This window comes from Podarcis gaigeae, assembly GCF_964106915.1.
Source record: "Podarcis gaigeae genome assembly, chromosome: 16".
NCBI classification, from domain to species: Eukaryota; Metazoa; Chordata; class Lepidosauria; order Squamata; family Lacertidae; genus Podarcis; species Podarcis gaigeae.
Genome location: NC_139693.1, coordinates 30,691,437 through 30,718,879, shown reverse-complemented (window position 1 = coordinate 30,718,879; position 27,443 = coordinate 30,691,437). Strand labels below are relative to the sequence as shown.

General features: G+C 47.5%; 1 protein-coding gene across 38 annotated transcripts in view; it reads left to right on the top strand.

Annotated features, from left to right (window-relative positions):
- Positions 1 to 27,443, top strand: part of ARVCF (ARVCF delta catenin family member) — a 589,425-nt gene that overhangs the window by 409,793 nt on the left and 152,189 nt on the right. For all 38 annotated transcript variants that reach the window (XM_083717050.1, XM_083717047.1, XM_083717021.1 and 35 more), the window contains 2 exons: positions 2,440 to 2,598; positions 25,173 to 25,777. In XM_083717050.1, the coding sequence (XP_083573176.1) occupies positions 2,473 to 2,598; positions 25,173 to 25,777 (731 nt within the window). In that variant the 5' untranslated portion in view covers positions 2,440 to 2,472. The remainder of the gene's footprint in view (positions 1 to 2,439; positions 2,599 to 25,172; positions 25,778 to 27,443) is intronic.

Here is a 27,443-nt window from a genome sequence, read left to right as displayed (position 1 = left end):
CAGTTTCAGGTTAAGGACAGACCTCCAGAACGAATTAAGTTCTTAACCTGAGGTACCACAGTATTAGATCATCTGCCTTTTATGCAGAAGGCCCCAGATTCAATTTCTCACGTCTCCCGGTAGGGCTGGGAGTGATTCCTCCCTCATACCCTAGAAAGACAATGCCAGTCATGGTAGACAATACTGAGAGAGACGGATCCAGTGTCCTGGTTTGGAGTTAAGCGGCAGCTCTTTCCTCGCTGAACCACTAGGATAGCTCAGCTAGTGGACTCTGGTGCCTTCATTTTTTTATATGCAGCTTGCATTTTTGGCTGCAAAGCTTGGTTAGCCACATAGTAGCTCAGCGTATACTTGGACAAGCTCCTTCAGACTCAGTTTTCTGCACTTGGTGTTTGTCAAGGCTCATCAGTTGTGGAGGGCTGAGCCCAACGAGCAATGTTCAAGGCAGCCCATTCCTTACTTACAGACGCTTTAAATAAGAACTGGTCGGCTTGTTGTGAGCAGCAAATAGCTTTTCAATATGTAGAAATGGCCTTTTGTAAATAGGTAATAAATGACACCTTTGAATGAACTCCACTTACCGGTGATATTTAGAGCCTCTGCAGGGTGGCCTCTGCAGGCAAACTGACCCTCTTTTCTGTTCAGTTCAGTTCCTTTCCTCCCTGCTGTCTTAACTATAATGTATAGTGATTTGCGTTTACAATCAAGTGCTACAGAAGAAAGTAAAGCTATCGCCATAATTAAACGAACAAAATTAAACCAGCCCATTGCAATTAATTTTTAAATGAATCGGAATTACCGTATTTTTTGCTCTATAAGACTCACTTTTCCCCTCCTAAAAAGTAAGGGGAAATGTGTGTGCGTCTTATGGAGCGAATGCAGGCTGCGCTGCTATCCCAGAAGCCAGAACAGCAAAAGGGAATGCTGCTTTCACTGCGCAGCGATCCCTCTTGCTGTTCTGGCTTCTGAGATTCAGAATATTTTTTTTCTTGTTTTCCTCCTCCAAAAACTAGGTGTGTCTTGTGGTCTGGTGCGTCTTATAGAGCGAAAATATGGTATGCCTAGTTTTTATTCTTCCTGCTCTGTGCTTCTATGTGACCAATAGTGGAGTCAGTCTCCCCGTGATATGTCTTTTCTGTAGATTTAAAAGTAGTGTGCCTGTAAGTCTGCTCACGTTTTCTGGTGGGCGGCGTTGTGACCGGGCATTGGGCCCTGCAGTGATCCGGCTGGGGGTGCAGATCGGCCCCCACCTTGCTACTGCCCGGCCAAGTCACTGGCACTGGCTGGGGCCCTGCCCGGGGCAGGCCCTGTGGTCAAATCAGCACTGACGGGAGGCATGGCCACTGGAAATTTAAACCGCGGCGCGGCCAGGGACCATCCTCCCTTGTCCTTCGCCAGATCCTGTCGATGCACCACTGATTTAATTATTGGGTTGTGATGGCACAAACTCCATACTGAAGAGGCAGCACGAGTTTGCCATGTGACCAGAATGCCTTCCTTGCTAGGGGAGACACAACATGCCTAATTCAGTACAGGAGCTTAAGCGTGATGATGGGATGGCTGGGGTTGAGCATTTATCAGGAACGACTCAATTGATCAGGAAGGTCCACAGAGGTTGCTGCCGAATCGGTATGAACTTGGGGAGCACAAAAGGGGTCTTTGAAGGTCGAGGAGGCACCTGGGTCTTACCTGCATGTGGGTGTTTCTGTGCAGTTGTGACATCCAGTTCTGTCCCAGCATTTAAAAAATAATAATTTCACTATAACAAATTATCATAACATATCATCTTCATCATTTCCCCAATTTTACCCCTCCCCAAAAAAGAACCTTCCCTCCCCCCCCCAAGATTTCCCTCCATTCCTCTCTCTGATTTTTCAGCACATGTTGTTCTCTGCATATTGTCAAATTGTAAAAATCCTTAAATTGTCTATCTATTATATCAACAGTCAATAAATTTGTGTATGTTTATTCAAAACCTGCCAAGGAGTCCAGTTCATTTTGTTGTTGTTTTAAGTTGTTTGTAAAAAGTTCCCATTCTTCTTTAAAGTCACAGTTGTCCTTGTCTCACAGTTTGTATGTCAGTTTCGCCAGTTCTGCGTAATCCATCAATTTCTCTTGCCAATGTTCATTTGTCGGGGTTTCCTCATTCTTTCATCCTTACGCTATTAAGACTCTTGCCACTGTTGTCGCATACATAAATAAATTCTTTATTTTCCTTGGCAGGTCTTTTCCTACAATCCCTAACAATCTGGCTTTTTTTTTACAAATGTTAATTCAAACATTTTCTTCAACTCATTATATATCATTTCCCAGAATTTTTTAATTTCTCCGCATTCCCACCGCATATGGTAAAATGTCCCTTCTTTTTCTTTAGACTTCCAACATACATTTGACCCAGTTCTGTCGCAGCATTGACACAATCCGTCCTTTATTCTCTAGGAGCAAAGCCCCAGCAACCAGACATCAATAGCAATGATGCAGGAGCCCCAGGAAATGGTAGAAGAGACTGTAACTGTGGAGGAAGACCCTGGAACCCCGACGTCCCACGTTTCCATTGTGACTTCAGAAGACGGGACCACAAGGAGAACCGAGACCAAGGTGGGAACCATCGGCTTTGGCCTTTTCTCTGCCAAGACCTCTCAACAGGGTGTGGAGAGGTGAAAGGGGTGCAGTTTTATCTAGGGTTTATTGTGGTTTGATTTAAATACTTTATTGTCACTTGTACAACTTGCATACAGTGAGATTACACGAGCACCCACCACTCAGCTCTCTTAGTCTTAAATCCCCTTGTTTACTGACGCACACCCACCAAACCCAAAAGTCAGTTGCCCTGTAGTTATCTTTTCATTCAGCAGCCTAACAGCCCGGTGCGACTATTCATGCTTCTGTATCTTCTGCCTGAGGGCAGGAGATCAAGAAAGTGCCGGCCAGGGTGTGAATCATCCCTGAGAATTTTCCTCACTCTCCTGAGGCAAAGTTCATCCGCTATTTCATCCAGCGGATTCATGGGACAGCCCATAATATCTTGTGCTGTATTCACCACCCCCTGTTGGCACTTCCTATCAGTTAATGTTAAACCAGCGTACCGCACCGTGATGCAGTATGAAAGGACACTTTCTATTGTGGACCAGTAGAAGGAGATCATCAAATGTTGATTGACATCGTTCTTCTGCAATGCTCTGAGGAGATGGAGTCTCTGTTGGGCTTTCTTAACCACCTGGGTTGTATTGATTTTCCAAGTAAGGTCTTCCCTGAGATAAACTCCTAGGAATTTAAAGGAGGCGTTCCTCTCCACACAGCCCTCCCCGATGTACAGTGGGGCTAGTTCTCCTCTCTTCCTCCAAAAGTCCAACACCATCTCCTTTGTCTTGCGGATATTAAGGTGCAAGTTGTTCCCTATGCACCTTGTAGATATATTGATCTGAAGCTTCTAGAGCGTAGGCGTTGAAGAGCTGCAGATCTGCATGGGGGGGGGGGGGAGAAAATGCGGCCCTCCATCTCTTCATCTGGCCCTTGGAGCCCTCCCCAGGTAACACCCTTCCCCAGCACCCCTTGGCACTATGAACATCTATGCCTGGCTGGAAGGTGTTGATGGACCCTGAGAACGCCTCCAGCTCCCCTGGGTGTGCAACAGAGAGGGGTGTTCTAGTTACAGGTAGGTAGCCATGTTGGTCTGCCATAGTTGAAACAAAATAAAAAAAATTCCTTCCAGTAGCACCTTAGAATCATAGAATCATAGAGTTGGAAGAGACCACAAGGGCCATCGAGTCCAACCCCCTGCCAAGCAGGGAACACCATCAGAGCACTCCTGACATATGGTTGTCAAGCCTCTGCTTAAAGACCTCCAAAGAAGGAGACTCCACCACACTCCTTGGCAGCAAATTCCACTCTCGAACAGCTCTTACTGTCAGGAAGTTCTTCCTAACGTTTAGGTGGAATCTTCTTTCTTGTCGTTTGGATCCATTGCTCCATGTCCGCTTCTCTGGAGCAGCAGAAAACAACCTTTTTCCCTCCTCTATGTGACATCCTTTTATATATTTGAACATGGCTATCATATCACCCCTTAACCTCCCCTTCTCCAGGCTAAACATGCCCAGCTCCCTTAGCCGTTCCTCATAAGGCATCGTTTCCAGGCCTTTGACCATTTTGGTTGCCCTCCTCTGGACACGTTCCAGTTTCTCAGTGTCCTTCTTGAACTGTGGTGCCCAGAACTGGACACAGTACTCCAGGTGAGGTCTGACCAGAGCAGAATACAGTGGCACTATTACTTCCCTTGATCTAGATGCTATACTCCTATTGATGCAGCCCAGAATTGCATTGGCTTTTTTAGCTGCCGCGTCACACTGTTGGCTCATGTCAAGTTTGTGGTCAACCAAGACTCCTAGATCCTTTTCACATGTAGTGCTCTCAAGCCAGGTGTCACCCATCTTGTATTTGTGCCTCTCATTTTTTTGCTCATTTTTTAGAGACCAACTAAGTTTGTTATCTGAAGAAGTGTGCATGCACACAAAAGCTCATACCAATAACAAACTTATTTGGTTTCTAAGGTGCTACTGGAAGGATTTTTGTTTGTTTGTTTGTTTTGAGAGGAGTTGTGCAAGGGTATGTAGAAGCTGGCCGGCTGTACGAGGGTGAACTGTTACATGCATTCCACCACATGCTTTGGCCTCTGGTCCTGGCAATCACTGGCGTGTGGCCCTGGGAAGATTGCCCAGATGGGACTGTGGCCCTCAAGGTGGAGAAAAAGTTCCCTGCCCCTGGATTTAATAAGCCAAAAAAAAAGCAAAATGCAGACAGCTCAGGCAGGTGACCAGGGGGGAAACAGAAACCTTCCAGTTCTGAAAACAGAACAGAAACCTCCACATAACTGGGCTCTCATTGCTCTAGAGCGCTTGAGAATTCACTTTTACTTTGGGGTTTTTGACCCTCCTTCCTGGGATGCCACTGGGTGCTGAGCTGGTTCCCAGAGCCTGTCAAAAGCTAAAGGTAAATTGTGTATATCATCGCCAAGTGTTCCTTGGATAGTTATCGGAGGAACTATAGGGACGCGGGTGGCGCTGTGGATTAAACACAGAGCCTAGGGTTTGCCGATCCGAAGGTCGGCGGTTCGAATCCCCGCGATGGGGTGAGCTCCCGTTGCTCAGTCCCTACTCCTGTCAACCTAGCAGTTCAAAAGCACATCGAAGTGCAAGTAGATAAATAGGTACCGCTCCGGTGGGAAGGTAAACGGTGTTTCCATGCACTGCTCTGGTTTGCCAGAAGCGGCTTAGTCATGCTGGCCACATGACCCGGAAGCTGTACGCTGGCTCCCTCGGCCAATAAAGTGAGATGAGCGCCACAACCCCAGAGTTGGCCACGACTGGACCTAATGGTCAGGGGTCCCTTTACCTTTACTATAGTTTGGTGGAGTGCATAGGTTGCTGGTACAAGGGGCCAGGTTCCATCACCTGCATCTGCTATTAAAATAAACAGGTAGCAGATGATCAGAGGAACCTGTCCCTGTTGCCAGTCAGAGTAGACAGCACTAGACTAACTGGGCTAATAGCCTTGCCTGATATAAGGCAAGGTCCCGTTTCCCCGTTTTTGCACAGCTGTGGATCTGACAAACCTTTCCTGACTATTTAAAACATACCATATTTTTCGCTCTATAAGATGCACTTTTTTTCCTCCTAAAAAGTAAGGGGAAATGTGTGTGCATCTTATGGAGAGAATGCAGGCTGCTCAGCTAACCCTGAAGCCAGAACAGCGAGAGGGATTGGTGCGCAGCCTCTTCAACAACATTTGATTCAGAATTATTTTTTTTCTTGTTTTCCTCCTCTAAAAACTAGGTGCGTCTTATGGGTGGGTGCGTCTTATAGAGCGAAAAATACGGTATTTTATTTTGCGGGGAGAGGGGGAAATAGATGTGTGAATCATAGCAGAGATTAGACTTGGTGAGGCGGACGGGGGGCGGCTAGTGCCCCTTGGAGCCCCAATGGTAGGTGGTGCTACAGCCAATGGCAAGTGAGCCACCTAACTGCTTTTATCCCCATCCTCCTCCCTCTTGGGTTGTACAAGGACAACAAGGAGATTCAGGAGGAGGAAGCTGGCAGCCAGTGTAACCCCCTGGACTCCTTGCAGGTACGAAAGCAAGCAGGTGGGGGTTGGAGGGGCAACACTCTATTTGCCCTAATGCATCAGCCCCTGTCATCTCCTCCTTAGAAAGCGAAAAGGAGAGAGGGAGGATCAGATCCGAGGTGCCGTGTTTGCCGAGGCTGCAACATAAGCCTTGCAGGGAGATAAGATGGAGGATTGCACTTTAATGGGCATTGTGCTTCATGGAACTAGCAGGGGCCTCTGCCGCACGCTAACTGTTAAATAAAGAAAGACAGGCACACGGATGACAGAGTTTGCCCAGAATAGTCATACCACTGATAAGAAACATATTTGCGGTTGGAAGAGAAATGTATATGATACCTGGTATCTTTTCCCCAGCAAGGGAGCCGGGAAATCATTTAAAACAAAGGCGAGCATCCTATTCCGGAGGGGCCCAGAGCTCAGTGGTGGAGCACACATGCATTGCAGGTTCAATCCTTGGCGAGGGGAGATGCCCGGTGGAGACTCTGCAGAGTTGCTGTGTCTGAGCGTAGACCAAGGATGGGGAGCCTGTAACCCTCCAGTTTCCATCAGCTGCAGCCAGCCTGGCCCGTTGGTTAGAGGCGAGGGGAGTTTTTGCCCAGAAACATCCTTGCATTAAAGGCTGCACACTCAACAGCCACATTGTACTGTTGGAGTTTATCTCCTCTTCCTACCTGCAGATGACGGGCACTGAACCTGGGACCTTCTGCATGCAAAAATTGGTTCTCTGTCACTGAGAACTGGCCCTTCCCTTAAGACAGCCTTTCTCAACCTGTGGCTCCCCAGATGTTGTTGAACTACAACTCCCATCACCCCTAGCTAGCAAGGCCAGAGCTCAGGGATGATGGGAGTTGTAGTCCAACAACATCTGGGGACCCACAGGTTGAGAACCGCTGCCTTAAGACACAGGAAGCTGCCTTCTACTGAGTCAGACCATTGGTTCTGTATTGCCTTGCACTGACAGGCAGCAGCTCTTTATTGCCTTGCACTGACAGGCAGCAGCTCTTTAGGGTTTTGGATAGGGGAATCTCTCCCAGCCCTTGCTGGAGGTGCTGGAGATTGAATTTGGGGCCATCTGCATGCAAGGTGGGTACCCTAACACTGAGCCATGCCCCTTTTGCAACGGGCACTACCCACCACTGCCTTAATCCTGTTTCGAAACCTGGCAAATGTCATTGAGTTGCAAGCACAGGCCTTCCCCCATACGGTGTGTGTGTGTGTGAGAGAGAGAGAGAGAGAGAGAGAGTGTGTGTGTGTACACACAACACACACACACAAAAGAGAGAGCGCTTCTGTGAATAATTGCTTTTCCAAGCTCCTGTTTTGCTCCTTTCATCTAATGTGCCTCACAAGCTAGGAGCCTGCGTAAGTATCATTCAAAGCACAAAGGACTCTTTCAGAGGTACCATTCGCAAATCTTCGCAATCGCTCTTGAAAGCCAAACATTTTAGCATGTTAAAACAATGAAGGTCACCTTGGACAGGGAAGGCACAAACCGTTTACCTTCCCCGCCTCGCTTCCGCCGACTAATGCTGTGGCTGATTAAAAGGAGCACGTGGTTGGTTGGCTGGCTGACTGGTTGTTTTTAAGGGCTGGGGAATCTCTGCATAAAAAGGTGTCTGATGAAATCTCCCTCTTTCTGAAATATGTCTCTTACACTATCTCACTCTTCTATATCTTTATCATGATCTGCCTTTGCTGCAGTGAACATAATTAATCTCCCCCCCCCTCCTGGGCCTGTTCTTTCTCAAATGCATGCAAGGTATTTGTGCTCAGCCTTTGCCCAGAGGTCTACTCAGAGGAGGAGCAAAGGAGTCAGGACCCTGGCCCCCCCACTATCTGGTTTCCAGACTTCCAGTGGCTTCATAGTGCCATTCAGTCTGGACACCCTTGCCACAAGACTGGGAATCCTTACCTGGGCTCATGGCTGGCTATCAGATCACACACCTCACCTCCTCCAGGGCTACAGGATTCAGTGAGGCAGGCAAGAGCTTCAGGGCTACTGCAAAAGTGCATGGCTACCTGCATGTGAGGCAACTCAGGAGGAGAAGGAAGCACCTGGAAGCACCTGCCCAGGTCAGATCGTGGCTGAGGTCACATCGATTTGAAGCACCTATGGATTCCTCCAAAGAATACTGTGAACAAGTCAGGTCTGCGAAGCAGATCTCGGAATGTGGGGAGGCTAATAGGGGTGCAGGCAATCCCTTCAAATAGAGGGGGTCTCCCCTCGAGATGACCTATTTATTGAGCCTTCATCCTCATTTGCTTGCACTGATCTGTCAGGTGTGTGTGCAGGAGCCAGGCCCTGTGACCAATAGGACTGGGGCCTTCCTATGTTTATTCTGAAGAGGCAAGGCGCAACCACACTGGTGAGCAGGGGCGCCGACTTATAAAAAATATTGGGGGGGCCCATACCGGGGTCCTGCCCCGGGAAGTTTTCTAAGAGCCGCTCCCGGCCCGTTGCTGCTGCTGCCGCCCGCCTCGTGGCCCCCTCGCCAGCTGAGGGAGGGAGAGAGACCGAGAAGGAGAGAGATGCGTGGTGGGCAAGGCAGGTGCCCGCCGCGCCTCGCCTCCCACCGCCCCTCGTGCCGGCCGCCCCCTCCCTCCCTTCCCCGCGCGCGCTCGCTTGCTCGCTCGCCCTCCTCACCCCAGCTCTTGGCCGTTCGCCCCAGGAACTCGGCGCTGTTGGGGTTGTAGATGAACCTCCGCCACTCGGCCATAAACTGGCTGAAGGGCTTCTTCTCCTCCTTGGCCATAGCGAGAGAGAGAGAGAGAGGCTGGAAAGAGAGAGGGAGCTTGGTGGTTCGCGGGCGGCGGTTTTTCCCCTGCTGAAACAACAGCGGCTCCTCAGAACCGTTAAGTAACTCTCCCTCAGGCGCCCAGCGGGAGAGCAGAAGAGAGGAAAAGGAAAGAGGGGCTGGGCCAGTCGCACGCACCGAGCAAAACTACTCGCGCCGCCTCTTTTACTACCGTAATAATTATTTGTTTTAACTCATTACTGAATGTATTTTAAAAGGTAACTATCGTCAAACAAGGAAAATAAAAAATACCAACATAATTTTGTGATTTTACAAAGCATAATATAACTAATAATTTTCTTAAATTATTGGGGAGGCGGAGCCCCCCCAAACGAATTTTTGAGGGGGCTCGGGCCCCCTCAGTCCCCATGGAGTCGGCGCCTATGCTGGTGAGGCCGATTGGTATCTCACAGCACCTGGTGGCAAGAGCCAGGAAGGGATATTAGGCCAGCATTTTCCCTCCAGCTCTTTGCCATAGCAACCAGTGGCGTAGCGTGGGGGGTGCAGGGGGGGCGGCCACACCGGGCGCAACATCGGGGGGGCGCTTGCACTCGCAGCTCTCTGCCCCTACCGGGTTAGGGGGCGCAAATTACTTGCCTTGCCCCGGGTGCTGATAACCCACGCTACGCCACTGACAGCAACACATCCCCTGCCTTGCTGCCCTTGACTCCTTGCTTCTTGATCCTTGTTCCCTGACTTCGTGACTCCTTGCTTCTTGATCCTCGGACCCTGACTCCTTGACTCCTTGCTCCTTGATCCTCGGACCCCTGACTTTGTGACTCCTTGCTTCCTGACCCTCGGACCCTTGGCTTCTTGACTCCCAGCTCTCTGACTCTCAGACTCTTGGCTTTCTGGCTTCTGGACTCCCATTCCTGGTCCCACCCCGCCATCTTGCCCCCGGTCCTGATGTCCCCAGCCGGGACTTCGATCGCCGGTGAACCCGACTGTGACACAATCTTACACGGGGGTTAGATTATCCCTGGTCTTTATCGAATCTTCATCTCAAATTTTCTTACAGGCTGTTTACACACCTTCCTGTTAGTTCATCCAGCACTTTTTAGTCCGGTTTCTTGACACTTCATTCTTCAAAGTGTATTAAAGTTGTTAGGTGGCTTTATTTGCACAAAAGCTTTATTTCTGGTGGGACGCGGGTGGCGCTGTGGGTTAAACCACTGAGCCTAGGGCTTGCCGATCAGAAGGTCAGTGGTTCGAATCCCCGCGACTGGGTGAGCTCCCGTTGCTCGGTCCCTGCTCCTGCCAATCTAGCAGTTCGAAAGCACACCCAAAAGTGCAAGTAGATAAATAGGAACCACTCCAGTGGGAAGGTAAACGGCGTTTCCGTGTGCTGCTCTGGTTTGCCAGAAATGGCTAAGTCCTGCTGGCCACATGACCCGGAAGCTGTACACCGGTTCCCTTGGCCAGTAAAACGAGATGTGCGCCGCAACCTCAGAGCCGGTCACAACTGGACCTAATGGTCAGGGGTCCCTTTACCTTTACTATATTTCCGGTATGCTCCTGAATTCCACCTGCAAAATACTGGCGGTCTGGAGGAACCATGATTCATCCACCCACCTTCGGATCAGGCCGCTAGTCTTGGTGAAGGCAAACAATGGTGCTGCCCCTCAAACCACAGTTGCCCGCCTCATTCAGATTTCCGTAAGAAGCCTCCTTCCTTGGCCTCTCTCAGAAAAGCTCCACCACTTTCAGCGTAAGTGGACATTTGGGAGAGAAGCTTGACCTCCCCATTTCATAGTCTTCTAAAGGATACGTTCTTTCATAGCCTCCTGTTAACAAGGTAATGGCTTGTACCTTTTCGGCCTGGTAATTTTACAGTCTATATGTCAAAAGTAAGCTCTTGGAAATGTCAAAATGCTTTTATACTTGAGTGCTTTCTCCTTACTTATTTTCTGTTTTATGACACAATTTGGGGTGGGGAGAGAGAGAGAGAGAGACTTGTTCCAGTTTTGGAAGTTTCTATAAATTATTTAAGTCATCTCAAGCTTTAAAAGGAGTGGGGGGGACGCCACCCGTCTTTCTTACCTAACCATACATCCTACTAAGAGTCTGATGTCTTCATTTGAGCAGAGAAGAAATTGGTTCAGTCTTGTTTGGCATTCATGTTTGTGTTCCATGCACTTGAAGAAATGAAGGTTGAGTAATAATAATAATAATAATAATAACAATAATAATTTTTTTAAACCCAGCCCATCTGGTTGGGTTTTCCCAGCCACTCTGGGCAGCTCCCAACAGAATTAAAAGCACAATAAAACATCAAACATTAAAAACCTCCCTAAACAGGGCTGCCTTCAGATGTCTTCTAAAAGTCAGATAGTTATTTATTTACTTGACATCTGATGGGAGGGCGTTCCAAAGGATGGGCACCATTACTAAGAAGACCCTCTGCCTGTTTCCCTGCAACCTCACTTCTCGCAGTGAAGGAACCACCAGAAGAACCTTGGAGCTGGACCTGAGCTTGAGCTGAGCCAGTGTGGTGTAGTGGTTAAGAGCGGTGGACTCATAATCTGGTGAACTGGGTTCGCTTCCCTGCTCCTCCACATGCAGCTGCTGGGTGACCTTGGGCTAGTCACACTTCTTTGAAGTCTCTCAGCCCCACTCACCTCACGGAGTCTTTGTTGTGTGGGAGGAAAGGAAAGGAGAATGTTAGCCGCTATGAGACTCCTTCAGGTAGTGATAAAGCGGGATATCAAATCCAAACTACTCTTCTTACTCCTCCTCAGTGTCTGGGCTGAACGATGGAAGTGGAGACGCTCCTTCAGTTATACAGGGCTGAGGCCGTTTAGGGCTTTAAAGGTCAGCACCAACACTTTGAATTGTGCTCGGAAACGTACTGGGAGCCAATGCAGGTCTTTCAGGACCGGTGTTATATTGTCTAAGTGGCATACCCACTCAATCATCTCAGCGGTTTGGACCAGGAAGGTAGGTGTGGAGAGCGTTTATATCAGGCTTCCTCAACCTCGGCCCTCCAGATGTTTTGAGACTACAATTCCCATCATCCCTGACCACTGGTTCTGCTCGCTAGGAATCATGGGACTTGTAGGCCAAAAACATCTGGAGGGCCAAGTTTGAGGAAGCCTGGTTTATATTACCTGTTTATTTCAGGGGCGGGGAACCTTTTGCACCCCAAGAATCACCTTCCCTTCTGGGTGCCAGATGCGAGTGGTTAGAGAGGGGCCCTGTCCATTTTGGCCTTCAAAACAGCTTTGAAGATGTTTCAAAAAGCTTTAATTGAGATTATCTTACAGAATATGTGTTGTGCTGGCTCGAACTGTATTTTTCAATGGTTTATTGTCAATTGGTTAGTTGTTGGTGACATTTCGAACGTTTTAAATTTGTGGTTTGAAACTGTGCTATATTATTGAACTTTCCGCTTTCGTGGTTTGCGTTTGCTGGAAGCTGACATGGAAATATCTTCTCCAAAAGGTGGCAACCCAGTCAGATGGGCGGCGTATAAATAATAAGATAATTATAATTATGAAATAAAGGTAAAGGTAAAGGGACCCCTGACCATTAGGTCCAGTCGTGACCGACACTGGGGTTGCGGCACTCATCTCGCTTTATTGTCTGAGGGAGCCGGCGTACAGCTTCCGGGTCATGTGGCCAGCATGACTAAGCCACTTCTGGCGAACCAGAGCAGCGCACGGAAACGCCATTTACCTTCCCGCCGGACTGGTACCTATTGATCTACTTGCACTTTGATGTGCCTTCGAACCTCTAGGTTGGCAGGAGCAGGGACAGAGCAACGGGAGCTCACCCCGTCGTGGGAATTCGAACCACCGACCTTCTGATTGGCAAGTCCTAGGCTCTGTGGTTTAACCCACAGCGCCACCCATGTGGCCTAGCCAGTTACAAATAGATATATCATTTTTCTTTAAAGTTATATTTTCTTTTGTAATTATGTCTCTGATGAGATCAGAGCGAAAGAAGTTGCAGTAGCTGTAAATTCCCACCCTAAAAAACCTCAAAATGAACCATACCTGGATGGTGGGGGGTACCAAAGGGCAACTCAGAGCTGGAGAACTTTGGGGCAAGACAAGAGGCTCTTATAGGAACACAGAATCACAGAATTGTAGAGATGGAAGGCACCCCAGGGGTCATCTAGTCCAACCCCCTGTGATTGAGGAATAACATGAGTTGGATGATTGTTCAATACCAGCCCAATACTGTCTACACTGACAGGCAGTTGCTCTTTGCGGTTCCAGGCAGGGACTCTTTTTCCAGCCTTGCCTGGAGATGTCACAACTTGAATTTGGGATTTTCTGAATGAATGGCAGGTGCTCTACCAATGAACTAAGGACTCAAACACAACACACACACATTGGAAGATTGGCGGATTAAGATGGTCGAATATGTCGAGCTAGCAAAGGTGACGGGGAAGATCCGGAATCAGTGTGACGAACTGTTTCAAAAGGACTGGAGCAAATTTATATTATATAGTGGTACCTCTGGATATGAACGGGATCCGTTCCGGAGCCCCGTTCGCATCCTGAAGTAAACGCATCCCGCGTCTGCGCGTGCGTGGGTCGCGATTCGCCGCTTCCACGCGTGCATGTGACTTCATTTTGAGCGTCTGCGCGAGTGGCGAAACCCGGAGGTTACACGTTCCGTTACTTCTGGGTCGCCGCGGAGCGCAACCCGACAGCGCTCAGCCTGAAGCAACTTCAACCCGAAGTATGACTGTCTATGAAAGAATATTGTAAACATCTGAAAACATTTGTAGCTTTGAGTTGAAATGTTTTGTAATGACAATATATTTAATAAGGGGAAATATAAAAATAAGAGAGAAGGTAAAAAAGTGGTTATAGAAATCCTAAGAATAAAGTAAATATGTATGGAAGTCAGGAAGAGGAGCGGGAGGAGGTCGATGCTCGGTTAGAGTGATGTTTGAGCTTATTGATTTATGTATGGATATTGTAATTACAAAAAATTTAAAATGTAATAAAAATTACTTTTAAAAAAGAACAACAAACAAACACAACACACACACCAGCATTTGGGGGCTGCAGAGTTTTATAATCATCCCAAATATTTCAGTCGCTTGACCACACAGATTGTTGATGCAGTTGTTTGACAAGCAAGCGAAACGATTAAAGCAAACCCTCTTTTAAAAAATGTTATTAGATCTGAGTTTCGCCCAGGGAAGTCCCCGCAAAATGCACCTTGTGAGATTCCAGAGATGTTGTTGAAGTGGATTTATTAACCAGCCTGGCATTTTGCAGATTATCGTTGAACAGGAGGGTTCTGTCTCCTAGGAAGGAGAAACGGCCTTTTCTTGCAAGGGAAAGTTAACAAAAACTGGAGCCCCAATGAGGGATGGTTCTGGGATGCGATTTGACTGGTAGCAACTGTTTCCAGGGCATTTCATGGGGAACAGCTGGTGTGGGCACAGTCTGCCCGCTCCAGGAGGCCATCTGTATTCCGAGCAAATGATGAAAAGCCCGTCAAAGAACTTGACTGGTTACTCCTCTGCAATGGTAGAGCTCTCACCGCCTTTTAGCTATTTTCCTGCGTTTGTTTTCCGCCTTTCCACCATCACAGAACCCGAGATGAAGAGAATATGTAGTTCTGAATACAGTGGTGCCTCGCAAGACGAAATTAATTCGTTCCGCAAGTTTTTTCTTCTTGCAAGTTTTTCGTCTTGCGAAGCACGGTTTCCCATAGGAATGCATTGAAAATCAATCAATGCGTTCCTATGGAGACCGTCCGGGGACAGAGGGGAAGCGCCGCGCACCTTCCCCTCTGTCCCCTCTTTTGAAGCATGGGGCGGAGGGGAGAAGATCGCTTCTCCCCGTTGCCGCCCCTTGGTTCAAAAGGGGTCCGGGGAAAGCGGGGAAGACGCGCTGCGCTTCCCCGCTATCCCCGGAGCTTGCGGGGCAAGCTTTGTTTTGCGAAGCAAGCCCATAGGGAAATGCGTCTTGCGAAGCGGCTAAGAAAACGAAAAACTCCTTCGTCTAGCGAGTTTTCCGTCTTCCGAGGCGTTCGTCTTGCGGGGTACCACTGTACCGTATTTTTTTGCTCTATAAGACACACTTTCCCCCTCCTAAAAAGTAAGGGGAAATGTGTGTGTGTGTGTTATGGAGTGAATGCAGGCTGCGCAGCTATCCCTGAAGCCAGGAGAGCGAGAGAGATTGGTGCGCACCGATCCCTCTTGCTCTCCTGGCTTCAGGGATAGCTGCATGGAGCCTCTTCAGGGCAATGAGAAGAACTCTCCCCCTGCCCTGAAGAGGCTTGGCATGGTGTGGTGTTTGCCTCCTAGGTGGGTCATAAGGAAAGGGTTAAATGAGTGTGATGTGATTGGCCAGTGGGAATGCAAGGGAGGAGTAAAAGTTAGAGTGGGAGGTTTTGAAAGTTAGTTGAGGTTTGGGAATTGGAGAAGGAAGAGGGAGGAATAGGCAGTGGGTTGGTCGAGTTATATTGTGAGAGAGTGAGAGGAATTGTCAGCTGGAGTCAGATAGAAAGTTGGAATAATCAGTTTAAAGTTGTTAAGAACAGATAGGTCAATAAGAATAAGATTAAGAAACTGTCAAGAAAAACTAACTGAAACCATAAGCTTATTCCGGCATTTAAAAATAAACTTGATTATTTGTTAATGTTAACAACAGACTGGACTCCGTGAGTCCCCGTGGTGGCAGCGGAAAAAGCAATCGCAGTGGTGGCACAGGGTCAATAGACCGTCAAACGTCCGGGGGCCCTGTGTGATCGCCATACATGGCTACCCCAGAAGCCAGAACAGCAAGAGGGATCACTGCTTTCGCTGTGCAGTGATCCCTCTTGCTGTTCTGACTTCACTTCGCTGGAGAGGCGTGGCGCAGAAAGGGAAAGTTGCGTAGCGCCATTTCAATGAAGCAGGAGGAAAAACAGAGCCCCTTCCATTTTTCCTCACGCTTTGCTGGAGAGGCGCTGAGCAGAGAGGGAGAGAATATATTTTTTCTTGTTATCCTCCTCTAAAACTAGGTGCGTCTTATGGTCGGGTACGTCTTATAGAGCGAAAAATACGGTATATCACTCATCTAAGCCCAGACCAGGAGCAAGGAGGAAGACGTGTTGCTTACTGGTTGGAGCATCCACTTTGCATGCAGAAGTTGCTAGCTGTCAATCCACAGCATCCCCAGGCAGGGCTGGGGAAAATCTCCTTGTCTGAGACTCTTGAGCACTGCTGCCTTTCCACCCATGTGTGCTTCTGTCCCTCCATGATTCACCCATGAAAACAGCAGGAGAGAATTATATGCCAACACACCTCCCCAGTTTTCGTTGTTTCACTCCTGTGATTTTCCAGGTCAAGGAGGCTGCAAACAGCTCTTTTCCTGGAATAAAAATCTATGTACGTATTTATTTAATTGCATAAAAATTATACGCCGCCTGGAACAAAAACCCTCAAAGCAGTTTGCAAAGAGAATAAAAACAATAAAATTATCAGCAACAAGAATTGAAAACAACTACAGTGGTACCTTGGCTTTCGAACAGAATGCGTTCCGGGAGTCCGTTCAACTCCCAGAACAGTTTGGAAACCAAAGCACGGTACTACTAATCCTGCAGCCAAGTGGAATCTGCGCCAAACATTTGGCTTCTGAAAATTGTTCGAAAAATGGAACATTTACTTCTGGATTTCGATTATTCAAGAGCCGATTTGTTTGGGAGTGAAGGCATTCGGCTTCCAAGGTACGACTTTATTTAAAACATTTTTTAAAACCTTAAAATTGGCGAGAAACTAAAAAAAAAGACATGTCCACATTCTACATATCTGGGTTGTCGTACCAAAAATGTTTTATGAAGGTGCCAAAAAGAGTACAGGGAAGGTGCCAGCCTGATGTCAATAATAATAATAATAATAATAATAATAATAATAATAATAATAATAATAATTATTATTATTATTATTATTATTATTATTATTTTATTTATATCCCGCCCTCCCCAGCCAAAGCCGGGCTCAGGGCGGCTAACAACACTAAAACAGTGCAACATTATAAAAACATTATAAAAATGAATTACAATCAAAATTGATGGCAACCATAAACTAAAGGTTTGTAAAGATTGCCAAAGGAGGGAGTCAGGCTGCGCCCTGACCAAAGGCCTGGTGGAACAGCTCTGTCTTGCAGGCCCTGCGGAAAGATGTCAAGTCCCGCATGGCCCTAGTCTCTGGTGGCAGAGTGTTCCACCAGATCGGAGCCGCAGCCGAAAAAGCCCTGGCTCTGGTTGAGGCCAGCCTAACCTCTCTGTGGCCTGGGACCTCCAAGATGTTTTTGTTTGAAGACTGTAAGTTCCTTTGTGGGACATACCAGGAGAGGCGGTCCTGTAGGTACGAGAGTCCTAGGCCGTATAGGGCTTTAAAGGTTAAAACCAGAACCTTAAACCTGATCCTGTATTCCACCGGGAGCCAGTGCAGCTGGTATAGCACTGGGTGAATGTGATCCCGCAGCAAGGACTCCGTACGGAGTCTCGCTGCGGCATTCTGCACCCGCTGGAGTTTCTGGGTCAGTCTCAAGGGCAGCCCCACGTAGAACGAGTTACAATAATCCAGTCTGGAGGTGACCATCGCGTGGATCACAGTGGCTAGGTCAGGGCAAGAGAGGTAAGGAGCCAACTGCTTAGCTTGGCGGAGATGAAAAAATAGGAAAGTGTAAACGCTACCACACTAAAAGATGGATTGGGTATTAAGTGGCGCTTGTAACTGAGCCAGTTTCACAGATCAAAGTGGCCGAGTGGGAATATATGGCATAAGGCAATGCAACAGGTAACAACGTGGAAATGAGTGCGAAACATGTACAGTATTCCGTTTGGTTTCTGGAATTTGCATCTTGTGAAAGCTCAACTACAATGCAGGAATTAACAGTCAGGGAAATGGAATGCATGGGCCAGGGGTCAGCAAACTTTTTCAGCAGGGAGCCAGTCCACTGTCCCTCAGACCTTGTGGGGGGGCGGACTATATTTTTTGGGAGGAAATGAACGAATTCCTATGCCCCACAAATAACCCAGAGATGCATTTTAAATAAAAGGACACATTCTACTCATGTATAAACACACTGATTCCCTGACCGTCCGCGGGCCGGATTGAGAAAGCGATTGGGCCAGATCTGGCCCCTGGGCCTTAGTTTGCCTACCCATGGCATAAGCCTTTCCTCCTAACCCACAACCTGTTCTCTTTTTTGACCTCGTTGCTGACCTAAAAATGCTACGTTTGAAATGTGACCAACATTCCAGATCCGTGAATCTGCCACGGCTGCCCTAGGTGTGGCTCTCACTCCTCGGTATAATTTATCCCGAAACAGTTAAAGGAAAAGGCAGACTGGCGCTGCTGAGGAAAGCATAATTGCTGACGAAACCCCCTTGGGGCACAACTAGTCCTTTGTAGATCTTAGGGTAGTGGAGACACTGTTGGTGCTAGTGCAACGAGAGCTTGGCTCACGGAGTGGCTTAATTATTCCTCCGGCGGGGGATCTTGACTTGCAGCTTTTTATGGACTTTGCGGGACCTCATTAGGCAAGAGTATCATTTGCTTGCACATGTCTTGAGGAGAAAGATGCTCGGCTTGTTCCTCTGTCAACACAATATGAGAGCCGAGGACATATGTTTTGTAGCTTGCTCTAAAAACAGCACGCTCTAATTATTTCATGTTTTTAATTCTTTTTTCATTCGGCCGCGACTTGGCTAATCTGTTGCCTGATCGATATTTTTTTAATCAGTCGCTTTAGGTCACAAATGCCTCTTCATCCCTCCCCTTCGCTTTTAACTTCCAAACCACTGAGCACACCATGCGCAGATTTACCAGCTGAGCACTGATCTTAAGATTCGGACCCCAGATGGACCGACGCTCGTTGTGTTTTCAAACGCATGTTGATTTGTAAAGCTGTCGTTTGTCAAAGGGAGGGGGTGGGAGCTCATAAAAGAGCATTTAATCTCCTTTTTCAAGATTCTTGGCTTCTTCTCGGCTCATGGAAGCTAATATAATCTCTCGAATGGAGAAGAAATTAAAATAGCTGTGTTTTGCTCCTTTTATGGACAAACCTCCAGCATGGATAGTGGCTAAGTATTGTGCGGTAAAAAAATAAAAATAAAAAGTACTTGTTATTGCTACTGTAAAGCCCTGTGGAATTTTCTACTCCCACCCTTGGTGGGACAATGAAACGTTTTGTAGTTGAGGAGTAAAAAAAAAAGCTACTTTGAGACTCAAGCCAAGGAAACTGAATGTTGGACACTTCGGGACAGGCGAGAGAAATTGCTTCTTCACCCAGCACATATTTGAACTATGGAATTTGCTCCCACGAGTAGTACTGGTGTCCACCAACTTGGACGAAATTGTGAAGGATTAGGTCATCCATGGCTACTAGCCATGATGGTTATTGAAATACACTCGGAGTCAAGTGTGGATTTTACGCTCTTTATTCAGCTCATAGTGGTGAGGAATGGAAGTTTCCCCAAATTGTCTGCTTTATATACATTATTTACACAATGGGCCCCATGTGATTGGCTAATTCCGGGATTCTCCTGTAGGCCAATCAGGTTGCAGATTCACTTCCACCTGGAGCTGGATTGGGTGGCTCCTGTGGACCAATCAGACTGCTGCATTCTGTATCCTATTGTTCTAGGGCCAATCAGACTGCCTCATTCTGAATCCTATTGTTGTAGGACCAATCAGACTGCTGCATTTTGGATCAACTCAGTACATTACAGTTATGCTCTGTGGCCACTGTTGCAGGAGATACCACTTTCTAGGGATACCAAAAGGGACGCGGGTGGCACTGTGGGTTAAACCACAGAGCCTAGGGCTTGCTGATCAGAAGGTCGGCGGTTCGAATCCCCACGGCGGGGTGAGCTCCCGTTGCTCGGTCCCTGCTCCTGCCAACCTAGCAGTTCGAAAGCACGTCAAAGTGCAAGTAGATAAATAGGTACCGCTCCAGCAGGAAGTTAAACGGTGTTTCTGTGCGCCACTCTGGTTCGCCAGAAGCGGCTTAGTCATGCTGGCCACATGACCCAGAAGCTGTACGCCAGCTCCCTCAGCCAATAAAGCGAGATGAGCACTGCAACCCCAGAGGCGGTCACGACTGGACCTAATGGTCAGGGGTCCCTTTACCTTTACTTAGGGATACGAAATGGGGAGAATTCCTGTTGCTCTTAGACTCTACTTGCAGCTTCTCATAGGTATCTGGCTGGCTGGCCAGGCATCGTAAGATCTGGAAGCTAGACTAGATGGGCATTGGCCTCATCTAGCAGGGCTTGTCTTATGTACTAAGCCAATCTCTACTGGAGACATGAAGGCAGGAGACACAAAAGATTGCCCTTGGGATAGAGCAGCTTTTATAATTATGTCTGCTGCTGCTTGTCTCCAAACTTCTAGTCTCAATTGAGTCATAACTAGGGCTAGGGGAGAAAGTTGGCTCAGTTCACAATGAAGGGTTCCCGAAACAATACATGAACAGAGACGCAGCCATCCTTTGAAATTCGCACTGCTCTGAATTTTGTAATGCGATTCTCCAGTCTGGTAACATGTGCCGAAAGAAATAATAATAATAATAATAATAATAATAATAATAATAATAATAATAATAATAATATATTTATACCCCACCCATCTGGCTGGGTTTCCCCAGCCACTCTGGGCGGCTTCCAACAGAATATTAAAATACAATAATCTATTAAACATTAAAAGCTTCCCTAAACATGGCTGTCTTCAGATGTCTTCTAAAAGTCTGGTAGTTGTTTTTCTCTTTGACATCTGGCGGGAGGGCATTCCACAGGGCAGGTGCCACTACCGAGAAGGCCCTTTGCCTGGTTCCCTGTAACTTGGCTTCTTGCAGCGAGAAAAGAGCATATTAGGGTGAATTGTGCATGAAATGCATGCCATTATTACCTTTAATTACTGAAAATAACATGCATTGCATTAGAGAAATTTGCTTGCAAAAGTTGCATTATATTAGTGATGCAAGGAAGTGACGTAACACTGCTCTCCACCATCTGATAACCAATATGGACAAGGCACTGGAGATCTGGGATTGGCTCTCCCATTGCTTTGAACACCAGCCCAGAGACTGTGGCAGGGAGAGAAGGCATTGCAGATGGCTGGCACCTACAAAAGGGTCGCAGCTCAGTGGCAGAGTATCTACCTCACATGCAAAAGTCCCAGGTTTGCAGCATCTCCAGGCAGGCTGGGAGAAAACCCAGTCTAAAAACCTGGATAACTGCTGCCAGTCAGTGTCAAGAAGGCAGAAGTAGATGGAACAGTGGCCTGAATTTGCTGTATTCTTACATTGTTGTTTCTTTAGGTGGGGGAGAATCTTTCTCCCTCCAGTTTTCTCCTTCTCCAGTTGCTCTTCGTTCCAGTAAGGGAATGTTACCGTGCACCTCTAAGTTTATCCTTTGGAGAGTAACTCTCTCAATGGCCACCTGTTCTGATGGTTATATGGTGCCTACAGCTCCAGAGGTAGTTTGCGGGTGGCGCTGTGGTCTAAACCGTCAAGCCTCTTGGGCTTGTCGATCAGAAGGTCGGCGGTTCGAATCACCGCAATGGAGTGAGCCCCATTTATCTGTCCCAGCCCTGCCAACCTAGCAGTTCGAAAGCATGCCAGCATAAGTAGATAAATAGGTACCACTGTGGCAGGAAGGTAAACTGCGTTTCCGTTCGCTCTGGTTTCCGTCACGGTGTCCCATTGCTCCAGAAGCGGTTTAGTCCTACTGGCCACATGACCCAGAAAGCTGTCTGTGGACAAACGGCGGCTCCCTCGGCCTGAAAGTAAGATGAGTGCCACAACCCCATAGTCACCTTTGACTGGACTTAACCATCCAGGGATCCTTTACCTTTTTTACCTGCTAGGCTGCTGCTTTCATTTTCTCTTTGTGGGTTTCCAAGTGGCCTCTGTCTAGTGGGCGACTGTGGAAAACTGGAAGCTGGACAGACCTTTGTCCATATGCAGCAGGGCCCGTATGATCTTATAGACACAGGGAGCTGCTATTTACCAAGACAGACCATTACGTCTAGCTCAGTACAGTGGTACCTCGGGTTACAGATGCTTCAAGTTACAGACGCTTCAGGTTACAGACTCCGCTAACCCAGAAATAGTAGCTCGGGTTAAGAACTTTGCTTCAGGATGAGAACAGAAATCGCAGCACCACAGCAGTGGGAGGCCCCATTAGCTAAAGTGGTACTTCAGGTTAAGAACAGTTTCAGGTTAAGAACGGACCTCCGGAACGAATTAAGTTCTTAACCCGAGGTACCACTGTATTGTCTACAACAGGCATAGGCAAACTTGGCCCTCCAGATGTTTTGGGACTACAACTCCCATGATCCCTAGCTAACAGGACCAGTGGTCAGGCATGATGGGAATTGTAGTCCCAAAGCGTCTGGAGGGCTGAGTTTGCCTATGCCTGGTCTGCAAGGACTGGCAGAGGCTCTCCAGGGTTCCTGGAAGGGGACATTCTCAGCTATACCTGGAGATGCCGGTGACTGAACCTGGGACCTTCTGCATGCAGACCCTCCATGTGTCCCTATTTTCCAGGGACATCCCTGTCTCTGTTTTTGATCCTGGAATGCCCTGCTTTTCCTTAGGATTTCCTGTTTTCATTGGAGAAACATTGGAGAGTATGGAGTTATCTGACCCCTGAGCCGTCTGAAGGCAATCCTATTCAGGGAGGTTTTTTAAAAAAATGTTTAATGTTTTATTATGTTTTTAAATCTGTTGGAAGCTGCCCAGAGTGGCTGGGGCAACCCAGTCAGATGTGTGGGGTATAAACAGTAAAATGATCATTATGGAATAGGACGTCCCCATTTCCATCGGAGAAATGTTCGAGGGTATGTTCATGCAAGGCAGATACTCCGCATGTATCTCTGCACCTGGCTGTTGTTTATGCATGCATGTTAGTCTCTGTTTGAGCAAAGGTCTCCAACCCCAACACAGAGACAGAACGATTGCCTGCCATCTTTATTAGGTGACTGCCCATGTCATTGGTGTGCGTGGACTGTACTGAATATTCTGCTGTGAACCACCGTTGCCATCCTTGATAAATTTGCTAACAGGCCTGTTTAAAAATAAATAAAAGAGATGGGTCTTGAACTCCGGTGCATGAAATCAACAAATTTGACTCACGGCGACTACAGAAATTGCTTTTGGCAGTAAATAGGATGCGGCCGTGGCGTGCCCTGGAAGCAAATTATCTGCACCAATATTAAAGTCCATTCCTCCCTGCCCTGCTATATTACACCACCGTGAAATGGTTGAGCCTTAAGGGGGCATTGGGTGAGTAATAGATGTCCACAGGAAAATGTTACATTATGTGATTCCTGGTGGCCTTCGCTTTTAGGTGCTCCGGTGATCTTAAAAAATGGGAGTTTTGTTGATGGCTTTGCTATGATTTACTTAGATACTGCTTTTCCACAATGAGCTGCTTAGAGCAAACATTCAAAACATCAGAATACAAATATAGCAATTTTCGGAGCATGTCAGCAAATTCAACAAATTAACAAACGCAGAATAAATTCAACATTACAGACAAAAACCACAACAATCTAGGTTTAAATACATGAATACAAAGCAAAGTAAGAGTTAGGTTTCTGGCTATCCTGCACCCAAAGGAGCCTGGCTTAAACACAGTTCAGAAAGGAGAGGTGCTGTCACCAGTCTAGATGCCATACAGCTGACTCCTTACTCCAGAGGAAAAGGAAGAATGTGAGGGTTCTAAATGGGAGGAGCTAGAGGGCCTGTGAATGGAGCAAAATGATGAAGCTCAGGGGGTTTCATTCACTTGAAACGAACTAGTTCAGTGAAGACCACGGAATTCATTCTAAACCATTTGACCTACGCCTGAAAGTAATTCCCATAACAGCCAGGTGAACTTTGCATGAATATAATTCATTTTGGGGTGAACTTTGAATGATTTCAAGTTTGTCTACAACAGGCTTCCTCAACCTCGGCCCTCTAGTTGTTTTTGGCCTACAACTCCCATGATCCCTAGCTAGCAGGACCAGTGGTCAGGGATGATGGGAATTGTAGTCTCAAAACATCTGGAGGGCCGAGTCTGAAGAAGCCTGGTCTCATTCCCTTACATTTGGTGTGTTTTTTTTTTTCATTTATTGTTTAGACTCTCTGGGTGTTTAAGCTTAAAAATCATAATTGCTGGGGGAAATAAAGAATTCCAGTAACAATGTGTTGGTGTTTTCTTAGTCTTCTTAAGTACTTTTTATACTTAAGTATATTTTATACAGGGACGCGGGTGGCGCTGTGGGTTAAACCACAGAGCCTAGGACTTGCCGACCAGAAGGTCGACAGTTCGAATCCCTGTGACGGGGTGAGCTCCCGTTACTCGGTTCCTGCTTCTGCCAACCTAGCAGTTCGAAAGCATGTCAAAGTGCAAGTAGATAAATAGGTACCGCTCCGGCAGGAAGGTAAGCGGCGTTTCCATGCACTGCTCTGGCCACATGACCCGGAAGCTGTACACTGGCTCCCTCGGCCAATAAAGTGAGATGAGTATCGCAGCCCCAGAGTCGGTCACGACTGGACCTAATGGTCTGGGGTCCCCTTTACCTTTACTTTCACCTTATATTTTATACAGGCACAGCAGCTTGTAACATTCTGGATGCTGGGTGGGGAATTGCTGAAGATCATTTGGATGAATTTAAATCAAACTGTGAACTGGACAAACTGGTTTTTGATGGGGATGTAGGAAACTATCTTATACAGAGTCAGACCATCTAGCTGAGGATCGTCTACACAGAATAATAAAATTGGAAAGAACCATGTGGGTTCTCTAGTCTAACCCCATTCATTGCAGGAATTATTTGCCCAATGTGGGACTCAAACCCACAACCTTGAGACAGAGGTGCAGCCTCATGCTCTACCGACTGAGCTACATCTTTCTCTGAGCTATGGCCCCTCCGATAAGGTGGAGGGTTACCTGCAGCTGCCAGGTCAGTGTGGCGTAGTGGTTAAGTGCGGTAGACTTGTAATCTGGGGAACCGGGTTCGCGTCTCCGCTCCTCCACATGCAGCTGCTGGGTGACCTTGGGCCAGTCACACTTCTTTGAAGTCTCTCAGCCCCACTCACCTCACAGAGTGTTTGTTGTGGGGGAGGAAGGGAAAGTAGAATGTTAGCCGCTTTGAGACTCCTTCGGGTAGTGATAAAGCAGGATATCAAATCCAAACTCTTCTTCTTTGTGTCATTTGGCACACTGTGAAAATGATTTCAAAAGTGGGCCCAATTGATGGTGTTCGGGAAAACGTTCATGGCTGTATCTTTCCTCTCTGTTTCTCAGGTGACGAAAATGGTCAAAACGGTCACAACCAGAACTGTCCGGCAGGTCCCCGTTGGGCCTGATGGGCTCCCTGTGATGGACGGGTCATCTCCCATGGGCAGCTACACTGACTCCATAGACAGGAGACACATGAAGAACGGGGAGCGGTACATCACGCCGCAAGCTTCTTCCACCTTGACCCGCTCTTACAACAGCTACGACTCCTATCCCGATGGTCACGACAGCCAGTACCGCCCGTTCATGGGCCACGACGGTTACGGGGAGCTGCCCGACAACTACGGTAGCTTGTCCCGGGGCGTCAATTACCGCCCGCGCTACGGCTACGTCCCCGGGAACAGTTACCGGCCGGAGGACGGTAGCTTCACGTTGCCAAGCAGAAGGGATAACTACGGCCCACTACCCCAGCCCCAGGTCCCGACGGGGAGCAACGCAGACCTGAACCGCTCCCAGCCAGAACGATTCCAGCCGGAGCCATACGGGCTCGAGGATGATAACCGCAGCCTCGGGGTTGACGACGAGGGGTATGAGCTGGATCCGGAGTATTCGACGGTGAACCGTCGGACATCGGCCGGGATGCCTGAGAGAGGAAGACCTCACAAGACGAGGTAAAGGGATTGGGTTGTATATTTTCTTTTCCCTACCTATCTGCTCTTACAGGTTGTGAAAACAGGTACCTACCGGGGCAGACTTTAGTAATATGGAGCCCTGAGCAAGGGTAAACTTTGGCATTCCCCCCAAAAAATATTTCTCATATATTTACTATGTATTCTTTTTTACTTTAATTCACTGTTACATATGTATTTGTATGTGTATGTATTACAGTGAATTAACGGGAAGAAGAAAAAGAAAAAGGGGGGGAAATATAAAACATTTTAAAAAGCAAGGAAAACAGAACAACCCTAAAATATTATTAAGATTGCAAAATTATGTACAGTGGTACCTCTGGTTGCGAATGGGATCCGTTCCGGAGGCCCGTTCGCAACATGAATAGAATGCAACCCTCAGTGGCGCGTCCGCGCACCTGCAGGTCGTGATTCGCCGCTTCTGCACATGTGCGTGACGTCATTTTGAGCATCTGCACATGCGCAAGCGGCGAAACCCGAAAGTAACGCGCTCCGTTACTTCTGGGTTGCTGCAGAGCACAACTCGAATGCGCTCATCCCGAAGCACATTCAACCCAAGGTATGACTGTGTCATGAAGCAAATGTAACATGAGGTATGACTGTAATATAAATGCAAGTAGATAAACTTACTATTTCCCTCGAGTATACATTGGTTTGTGGGTCACTATGATTTTGATAAATACGTCCCAAATATAATTAAATTCGTCCATCCATAATCTTCACCTGTAAACAGTCCGTTCACGGGTTGCAAGAGTTGTCACGTCAGCCATCCATCTATCTATCAAGAGGGGCCATGTTTTTGTCCTTCCAATGTATCAGTATCAACCTTCCTGCAGATTTAAGGGCAAATGATTTTCACAAGATTGCCTTTTGGTGCAGTCGCCCTTTTATGGATCCTCTTAGGAGGTGCCCATATAAATATAGCTTTTATCATTATTATTTTGCACCCAACGGCTCATCGCTCTGTGCAGGGGAACCGCCCACACTGTCCTAAATCCGGCGTTGAACCCAGAGCAGGAGAGCAGTTCTGGCTTGCTGGCATCTGCTGAATGGCTGGCTATCCTGGAGGAATAGTGTCTATGCAAGGCTCCCAGTACACTGTACAGCTGCCAGCATCAGAGGCACTGTGCTTCTGGGCAGCAGATGATGGGGAGCCACTGCAGCAAAGGCCCTGCTTGTGGGTTTCCCAGAAGTATCTTGTTGGCCTCTCTGAGAACAGGTTGTTGGATTAGATGGGCATTTGGTCTCATCAAGTGAGGTCCCCGGCTGATACTGCATCCTTGTAAGAAATGGCAACTCTTCAGAATTACGTGACAATTAAACTACTTGAGTCTCCTAGTACCTATGCAATTGCATCTTTTAAGAATCATAGGCATCTCTTTCTGGCCCATTATTCTTTGGCAACTTGCTCACGAGGATTCCCCTCCCCCCTCCCCACTTTGCATTTCTTCTGGTGTGTTTTTTTTCCATATTTAAATACGACCGAGGAACTTTTGACAAGCAATTTAATTTGACTGCAGCTTGTAGAAGCATAAAGAGGCACGTGCCAGGCCTCCTCTATAAGGCAGCGTTTCTTGTTGGCTTATAAAAAGGAAAAATATTCAAAGCCATTTTTGCACAAATAAATTAGCCTTCGCCTTTCATTTCC